This window comes from Miscanthus floridulus, chromosome 7 (genome assembly GCF_019320115.1).
Source record: "Miscanthus floridulus cultivar M001 chromosome 7, ASM1932011v1, whole genome shotgun sequence".
Lineage (NCBI taxonomy): Eukaryota > Viridiplantae > Streptophyta > Magnoliopsida > Poales > Poaceae > Miscanthus > Miscanthus floridulus.
In genome coordinates this window covers 3,741,328-3,750,978 of record NC_089586.1, presented here as the reverse complement: position 1 = coordinate 3,750,978, position 9,651 = coordinate 3,741,328, and the positions used below count along the sequence as shown (strand labels likewise).

General features: G+C 47.1%; 1 protein-coding gene across 3 annotated transcripts; it reads right to left on the bottom strand.

Annotated features, from left to right (window-relative positions):
• Positions 1-4,190: 4,190 nt before the first annotated feature.
• On the bottom strand, positions 4,191-9,249 carry LOC136466410 (squamosa promoter-binding-like protein 3). Of its 3 annotated transcripts, XM_066464796.1 has the most exons (6): positions 8,956-9,249; positions 8,596-8,807; positions 7,525-8,259; positions 7,248-7,384; positions 6,375-6,635; positions 4,191-4,846 (listed from the first exon to the last, which is right to left on the bottom strand). In XM_066464796.1, exons 3-6 carry the CDS (start codon positions 8,202-8,204, stop codon positions 4,470-4,472), a joined length of 1,455 nt encoding a protein of 484 aa, XP_066320893.1. In that variant the 5' UTR covers positions 8,205-8,259; positions 8,596-8,807; positions 8,956-9,249; the 3' UTR covers positions 4,191-4,469. The 3 variants fall into 3 exon arrangements, with proteins under 3 accessions (XP_066320893.1, XP_066320892.1, XP_066320894.1); XM_066464795.1 differs by having other exon boundaries at positions 8,596-9,249; XM_066464797.1 differs by lacking the exons at positions 8,596-8,807; positions 8,956-9,249 and adding an exon at positions 8,370-8,536.
• Between the last annotated feature and the right edge of the window lie 402 nt (positions 9,250-9,651).

Sequence of the window (9,651 nt, the reverse complement as noted above, 5' to 3'; positions counted from 1 at the left end):
TTGTTTAATCTAGCACTAGGTAGCTCAAATGAAGCCCAAGATTAGCGGAAGTTCGAAAACGATCTGAAACTGCACTGGACATGGCGGTGTACACCGCCCTAGGGGTGGCGGTGCCATCGCCCTTTTTCCTAAGGCTACTGGTTTGGAAATTTCTCTAGGCGGTCACCAGACAGGGCACCAGCCTTGGGGTGGTGGTGCCACCGCCATAATTTTCCAGAGACTCGGTGTTTTGGTGTTTTGCTGGGAGGGTCACCAGATAGGGCATCACCCTAGGGGTGGCGGTGCCACCGTCGCTTTATTCCAGAGAGGAGGGAATCTAGGCTTGGTCACCGCCCCTGGGGTGGCGGTGCCACCGCCCCTAGGGTGGTGATGCTAGCCCAGTAATGGCTAGTTCAAAACTAGCCGTTGGGGTGGCACTGGACAGGTGGTGGCGGTGCGCCACCTTGCTGTCCGATGACCCCAACTATGCTGAGTTGGAGGATAACGGCTAGTTCCTTGGCTTGGGGCTATTTATACCCCTCCATCTCGTGCATTGAGGCTCTCTTGCCCATTTGTTTAGCTGAGGGTGTGCAAGGGAGAGCAAGAGCCTAGTGGAGTGATTGAGATTTGCTAATTCAAGATTAAGGACCTCATTAGTGCATAGAGAGTAGCAAGTGTGCATCCAGTTTTCTTATTAGGCTTGGTTGGATCAAGTGAGAGATCGTGCTTGTTACTCTTGGTGATCACGATCACCTAGACGACTCGGTGGTGATTGAAAGCCTTGTGATCATTGGGCGGAGCTTGTGGATGACCCAAGTTATAGTGTGAGCGATTGTGGGTGATTCACCATGATGGAGTGTCGAAGAATCAGCCCGTAGAGAGTACTTGATCCTTGTGCGGATCAAGCGAAAGCTACACCCTTGCATGGGTGCTCCAACGAGGACTAGTGGGGAGTGGTGACTCTCCGATTCCTCATAAAAACATCATCGTGTTCCTCTTTCTCTCTTTACTTTGAGCATTTATATTTGAGCAATTCAATTCATGTCTTTACATTCTTAGAATTACCATGCTAGAGTAGGATTGGAACTTAGGGTGCAAAACTTTTATGCGGTAGAACAATAGAAACACTTCTAGGCACAAGGGGGTGAAATAGGCTAAATGTAGGGCTTAATTATTGCAAGAAATTTAGAATTAGCCCAATTCACCCCTCCCCCCTCTTGGGCATCTTGATCCTTTCAGTACCCCTATCATACCCCATGTCATCTGAGCACAGGTAATACAATCACTGAAACAGGAAAGGGCATTACCTCCTCCTATGGGCCTAAATCCATATAAAATCGTTGTATCTTATGTTGTCATCTAGTTTGGAATCACGCACATAGCTCCGTAATCGTATTGCAACTTGGTGGTGACAAAACACTAACATGACGCTCCATAAGAGGAAGAGGAAAGTAGACAACTATCAAAAATAAGGCATGGATATGGCTAAGTAAACCTTGTAGCCAAGCATCTTTCACCTGTGTATGGCTCCTATGCCACAAGCTTTGTCTTGCCGCCACACATGCTCTGCGGCTCTACCCTAACCACCCCTTGCGACGAATCAACAAGATTACAAGATAGTCGTGCATGCTTTGTCTTTGTAAGTCCCTATGACAACTCATGGAGGTGTCCATGTCATCGACATTTTATGAGCTAGAGTAGAGTGAAGGAGAGCACAAAGAACGATGTATGAGCACAACCCTCACGTGGGACCCATGGCTACGGGGGATCTAGCATGGCATATTTGGCATGTATGGTACTACCTACCTCTGTCCCAAAAGGATGCAACTATGGGTTGCATACCAGTTAAAGTGATTCACGTTTGACCAAATTTCTAGTAAATAATATTTACATTTATGGCTCCAAATCAAGTTATTATGAAAATACATTTCGTAATTAATCAAATGATATTAATTTCATATTATAAATATCTATATTTTTTATTTATAATTGGTCAAACTTGATATACTAAAACGTGACTGAAAGCATCTAGACCCCTAGTTGGGTTTCAGTAATTAATGATGATACAAGATTACTGTGACTAACGTGTGTTTTGTAGAGACAATTTGAGTTAGGTCATGATAATGGTGATTGATTGGGCAACCAATGGTTCTCATGCCCCTATCGATGTACATCATTTTGGTTTTCAAAAGATGTACGACAGGGTTAAGGACGGACTAGTTCTAAGTGTCGATTGGCGTTGGAGAGACACTTAGAGTAGTTTAGGACTTTGGTTTTCCTTTGGCCGTACTATTAAGGGAGTATGAACTAGTAGGTTGACCTAGGTGAGTCTAATGGTTTAGATATGGTGTACACTTGTCAAACTTAGCACCAAGTAGCTCAGGGACAGCCCAAAGATTGATTGGAGTCAAACTCATACACAAAGGTTCTTGTTTTGGAAGTGAATTGTGTCATATTAATGACCGGACACTGGAAAGTGCAGGGACCGAACTCTGGCTTGCCGAGTCCAGTCAGTTCACAGGGCGCACAGCCGAGGCTTCACTCCGACCAGACACTGGCTCCTAGCGAGGACCGGACACGACGGTGTCACTGTTGCAGTGAGGTGCATCGCTCTGGCTTGACCGGACGCTGAGAAGGAAAATGACCAGACGCGCGCGTGTGTGAGTCTGGTCAACAACAGAAAGCTTTTAGAGAGGAAAATTGATGACCTGATGCGTCAGGTCATGGTGGACCGGACTCTGCAGTGGGTCCAGTCACTCCAATGTCTCTCTACGCACTGTAGCCGTTGGCCACTGATCGGACGCGTACGGTCACTCTGACAGACGCGTTCGGTCAGTACGAAATGTGCTGAGTTGGACCCAATGGGTATGTTTTGAAGTGGAGAGTATAAATACTTCTCCCACTCGTTCAACCTAGCTCTCTTGCTCATTTGTTCAGCTGAGGAAACACTTTGGAGTAAGAGAGAGCAAAAGCCTAGTGGGGTGATTGAGATTTGATAATTCAAGATTAAGGACCTCATTAGTGCATAGGGAGTAGTAAGTGTGCATCCACTTTTCTCATTAGCCTTGTTTTAGTCAAGTGAGAGTTTATGCTTGTTACTCTTGGTGATCGCCAACACCTAGACGGCTCGGTGGTAATTGGAAGCTTGGTGATCATCCGACGAAGCTTGTGGATGATCCAAGTCATGGTGTGAGCGGTTGTGGACGATTCACCGCAACAGAGTGTCGAAGAATCAGCCCCTAGAGAGGACTTAATCCTTACGCGGATCAAGGGGAAGCTACACCTTTACGTGGGTGCTCCAACGAGGACTAGTAGAGAGTGACAACTCTCTGATACCTTAAAAAACATCGTCGTATTCCTCTTTCTTTTTTACTTTAAACATTTACTTTTGAACAATTCAATTCATATCTTTATATTATTAGAATTGTCATGCTAGAGTAAGATTTGAATCTAGGATGTAAAACTTTTATACGGTAGATCAATAGAGAACGCACTTATGCACTATGGGTGAAATGGGCTAAATGTAAAGCTTAATTATTGGAGAAATTTAGAACTGGTAGGGCCTTGTTTAGATTACCCCCAAATTTCAAGTTTTTTCACTCTCTCCATCACATCAATTTTTAGCCGCTTGCATGGAGCATTAAATGTAGGTAAAAAAAATAACTAATTGCACAGTTTAGTTGGAAATCACGAGATGAATCTTTTGAACTTAGTTGGTCCACGATTGGATAATATTTACCAAATAAGACGAAAGTGCTACTATTCATCGGATCTAAACATGGCCTAGGTTGCAGTTTGCAAAACTTCCTGCGACAGTTGTCGATCTGAGCCGCACAGGAATCATGAATGATCCAAAATTAGAGCGAGGAGGGGTCCTTCCGTTGGCGGCCGCTGCGGAGGAATAGGAGTCTGGATGGGCGGCCGCCGGCCGGCGAGAGGTCGGCGTCGGGGTTCCTGCACGCTGATAGGCTGATAGCTAGGCCGGATGCATCGCAGCTCAGCAGTTGGGGAAGGAAAGCTCTAGGTACGACCGCAGCCGGAGATGGGAGGGAGGTGCGGCCCGCGGGCGACAAGCGAGGCGGGGCACGGGCTGCCGTGGTCGCCAAGGTCCGCCGCCGCCGCGTCGTCGTCCATTTGCTCTCCAGCCAGCAGTTAACGCCCTCGTTGCGGAAACAACAGCGGTTAGGATCATCATTCATCAGAGGCAGGAGTGGTGAGAGACATCTGGGATTATTCAAGCAATACAGTTACATTACACAAATAAATAGAAAGCTAGCGTCACAAAACTGTGGATTATTCAAGCACACGCAGCTCCTGGCGATCCCACGAGTTTCCATGGCAACAAGGCTAGGTTTGTGCAGGCCTTTATTTTGTTCGTTCATTCAGATCAAACATACAGCAGTTCAAAATCCCGAGTTCCAGAGACGCCAGAAGCCGAGTCCGATCCCGCGCAAACCGCGCGCTCTACCTGATGCCTGAAGGGAGAAGCATCAGCGCATCAGGTCGTAGTGGGACGAGGGGCTGTCGTACGAGGACGGCGGCCTCGGGAGCTGGAGCAGCTCCTGAGCCGTTGTTGCAATGGCGGCGCCACTGCCCGTGGCATCGAGAGCCTGAAACCGCGCGTGGGCGTGGGCGTGGTGGCCCAGGGCCACGCTACCGCCGTCTTGCCACAGCCCTGGTGATGAGGCTTGCATCAAGGAGCTGGAGCTGGCGGCGAGGGTGCTCAGGCCAGCGTGGTGGTGGTGCAGCTGAGCAGTCCGCTGCTGGTTGGTACCAGCACCGGCTGGACTGTTTGACAGAAGAGAGAGAGCACGCTGAAGATCTGGGGTTCCGTCTGGGTCGGAGACGACCGCAGAAGCTTCAACGCCTGGAAACACGTCAAGGGAAGGATGCATGTTATGGTACTAGGTATGTTCAGCGATAGTCAAAATCCTCAAGTTTGTTGAAAATGCATATTTATTCGATACGATAAATGCCATATATGCTACTGCAACTGTTGTCCGTCTTAGTTGTTTATTTGGAAACAACCATTCCTGACAGGAGTATATGACTTATGAGATAAGAGTGCAGTGTTAAATTCAGTTAATCTTATAGTTCATAGTAATTAAAACTAAAGCATAGTAGGGTCAATAATTTTCCATATAGAGGATATCATCAATTACCAAAATCAATGATGATTAGATCATTTACAGAAAAAACAACATTCTGGCTCGGTGCCTCTCGAGGTTTTGCCTGCATGTGTAGCATTAGGAACCACAAGTTTTGAGCAGCACAAGCAAAAATCAATCAATCAGTTAAGTTATTCATGGAATCTGGAACCCAAGCATATTGTCTATGAGGATGACACTGTTGGCTACTTACTGATTTCCCAACAATACAAGAAAAGGAAGAAAAAAAATGGCGGTTGGAATCTACTTGACAATGTACCAAATTTCAGAACCAACCATGAGTGCCATCTATCACAACATGCCAAATTTGGGAACCAACCATGATATAAACCCCCCACCCTACACAGAGATCAATACAAACCGTCCTAGGTCCCAATTATGGTGCAGTGGGGTCTGATTCTGAAAAGTTAGCTTAGCGTGCTGTATCCTTTGGCCATGTTATGAAAGAGCTGAATCAAGGTTTAGGTGGCAGCTACTGATGTTGGCAATTCAGTAAAGTGGACAAGTTTCAGATGGAAGGGCAGGCCTGGTGCAGTGGTGAGAGCTGTCTCACTAAGTCACCAGGTCACGGGTTCGAAGCAGCCTCTCCGCAGATTTTGCGGGGGGAGGCTTGCCTCGGTTTTTCCCTTCCCCAGACCCCACTCATGTGGGAGCCTCCGGCACTGGGTCTGCTCTCTCTTTGGACAAGTTTTAGATGAGACTGCAGGTTTTTGCTGACTCAGCACTTGCAAAACATAAATCATATGCTAGTGTGTTCAAGCCTTGAGTAAAAACGCTCAATCATGTTGCAATAAGCTAGTACAAAGGCAAGAAATAGATTACTTGGATGTTACTAAAAAATGGTGACTGATGGTCATTAACTGACTAAGATAACAACATCGAAAATATGGCCTAGCAGTCAGGCTCTGATCTCGTCCTTTCAAAGAAAGGTTCTCAGACCGCAAATGCAAGTTCAGAAACATGCTATATACTAGTGTGATGCAAACGTATATGAATGATACAGGTACATATTATAAGTCCTAAACTTCAAATCAGGCGATAACAAATTATGTACACTAACACAGAGACAGAAAAATCATCTGGAAGATAAATTTTATGAAAGGCTCCTAAAATAATAAACATATAGGTGCACCTATCTACGAATTTTCCCTGGTTTGGAATTTCAGGAGAAACAGTTTTTCAAGCAAGTGACTGACCATCGGTTCATAAGTACAGATGAAAAATTACCTTGATCAAGGACCTTTGCACTGGTTCCTTTTAAAGCTGTGAACCCATCAAAATCTTGATGGACACCATGTGGCATAAAGTTGTTCCACACCTGCTGACTTGATAGATGCAACCCATCAACACCAGCAGCTCTTAACCAAGGAGCTTTTGTTTCTGCAAATTTGAAGCCTCCTACTGGGTTATCCCATGAAGAACTTGCACAGCTTCTCATTTGACCATAAGGACCTTGACCAAACAGAAGGCTTGTCTGTTGTCTTGTGTCTGTTTAAGAAAGGCAAGACAAATTCAGTGATAAAGCTAACAGATTCAGCAATGGAACAAATTATTTGCATAGTATTAATGTTGAAGCTGCTTTCGTACAAACCACAAAGTGCTGAAAATATAGTGGTCATGGCATGGACTTAATAAATTTGAACTAAGGCTTACTCAGCTTCCTAGTATCTCCAAAGCATCAATTTGTTTGTGCAAACGTAAAGTGGGTTTTCCTGAAGTATAATGTGGAACATAACCATATCGAGAGATGGCATCATGGCAGACAAAACTGAATCATGTGTTAGATATCTAAATTGAAAAGAACGGAGCAAATGTGCCCCTCTATACAAATCAAAATGGCACTCCCTCAGATGGAGTTCATCAGTTACCAACACTACCAGAGTAACCATGTCATCTAATATCGTAAATTAAAAAAAAAATTGAATCACACCTTAAAAATCATGACACTGAATTGTGAATAAAACAAGGAGATCAATTTCACAGATAAAATATGCAGCTTTGCATTCCTAAGATTCTTAAACATAATAGTTGCTAGAAGAAGATAAATAAATAATGTGTTGGCTTCACAAAATGACAAGGCAACCAAAGGCTTATTACTACCATAGAACATTGCGGACAGCCTTGATGAACCAAAAGAAAGTGCTTCAGGCTGTGGCTTCCGTCTGCGGGCATTGTGATCGTTGAGGCGCCTGCGGCAGCTTTTTTTCTTCTGGTCAAACTCAGATAATCCATGGAACCTGCAAGAAATTGGATTTTCAACATAGCAGAGCATTTTTCCTTCCTACTCAAGGATACCAAAACATGGATCCAAGCAAACAACAGAAAACATGTTTCTCCAAGGAAAAGCGATGCTCGGTTTACAAGCTAAAGAACTCACCGGCTACACTGTTGACAAAAGCGCCGCTCCAGACCAGCAACAACCACCTTGGGAGCCTTCGAATGAGGTTCACAGACTCTGTGCTTCCGATGGTACTCTTTAGCAGAAGACAGATCAACGTTGCAGCCTTCAACCTGACAGTAAGATTTCCGAGTGTTTGGAGCCGCTTTTGCCTTCTTAGCAGAAGCAGGAGGAGGAGTCACTGCACTCGTATCTGACGGCAAACTCTTGACACTCTGCTCTCCACAGACATCTTCAAAATATGTTCTCTTGCCAAGTTTCAGGCTTAGCACCGGCTCTCCACTGCTGATGGCAATCACCGATGATGGAGAGGTCCTGGCATCATTAACCTTTCCCGAATCAGTGTTCTTGTCAGGCGCTTTGGCAGGCACGAAATTGAGCTCCATGTTGTTCCCCTTAGCCTTGGGCGAAGAATCAGTCGACGCGGATACGGAGCTCTTGGATGAACCATACCCCATCTCCGAGCTGGAAGAGAAGGTGCCGCAGGAAGAATGCACTGATTCATGCCTTGTGGCCTCAAGGCCTGCAAACTTGGCCTCACCCTGAGGCGCAGCAGTCATCCTGGGGTTCTCGCTCCCGTTTGCGCCTATGGGCAGCAAATTCTCCCAGTCCCACAACACGGAGGCCTTCTGGTTCCAGTCTATCCCAAAGGAACCCATGCCAGGATCCAAAATCTGAGCGGCTGCTCCTACTTTTCTGCCGAAGCAGCTACCTCTGAAGCAACAAAATGGGAGAGAGAAAGCAGATTAAGAACAGAAAGAATTCGGCTCATGGAAGTTGCAGAAACTGGACAGATTTGCAGGAGCATATCTGGATCACTCAACTATGCATCATCATTAAATTCACAGAGAAGTACGCAAGGTGATATCAGAACGGATGCGGATGGCATGTTGGGGGAGAGAGCAGTTGAACTTTCACTAGATGGATCGTCAATCATGGCAAGAACAGAACAGCAGCGCCATCAAATTCTAGTCTAGCACCAAGAAAGGCAAGGAAAAAAAAGCCCACAAGTACGCCAATCAAGGTGCAGCAAAAGGCCAAAGTACTCACCAGGAAAAGGGACAACCTGCCTCTCAATCCGCATCAGCACGCTGGACAGCCATGGAGCACGAGCCGTGGCGGCGGCGGCGCATCGGTGAGCTCGTGGGGGCAACGGGCAAGAAGCTCAGCCTCGCGCACCGGGGCACAAGCTTGGGCACGGGCTCATCCTCATCGAGCTTCCTGGGATCTATACCCTGTTCTTCTCCTCCCCGGCCCTCAGCCTGGAAACCACAGCATCGCCAAGTCGTCAACAACAACTCCGGCGGCTGGACCCTACGCACATCATGGCAGGCAATTGGGAACCACCACTGACCACCCCCCGCACCGCAATTCTACTCCCTCCGTCCGATCTTTCAGCAAGAATCTCACCTCCTCGTTGTGGATGATGGAGAATCTGTGTCTCGTTGCAGCTCTTTCACAGCGACCGGCAAAGGGGGGCAAGCAGTGGGGAAGGGAAACCAGGGCCTCAGAAACCCAAAAGAGAGCAGCATCGAGGAAAGGGGAGCAGATAAGAAAGACAAGATTCCCAATTATCGATACAGTACGCACGATATGGCCAGCCTTTTTATTTTGCATCCATCTCTCTCTATCAATCGCTCGCTCGCTCTGCAGTCTGCACGGCTCAGATCAGACGGCTAGCTGCCTCCTCCGCAACCACCACCACCAAGGTCCAAGGCAGAAGGCACATGGCCGTCCCTGACCCCCAAGCACGCACAAGCAGGCCTCACCACCAGTGACTGCTGTTTACTGCTGCTGCGGCTGCAACCAACCACAACTGCCTCTGGGCTTCTTCCAGCTACTCCCCACCGTCCTACGGCGTGCGGCCACTACGCCCGCCACGGTGCCCAGTGCCGAGCCGTGCGACGAGCCCAATGCCACGAAAGGACCCTCCTTTCTGTGCCGGATTTCCAGGACCCTGATGGCAAAGCTCGTGTTGCCACATTTGGAACTTGGAAGGATGGTAGAATGGCCTCTCTGCACTGTACCGCTGTACTCCTCCAGAGAAAAAGAGTGGCGAACATGAGTGGATCGGCAACAGTGGCGCCCTCTCTCTCTTGCACTCTC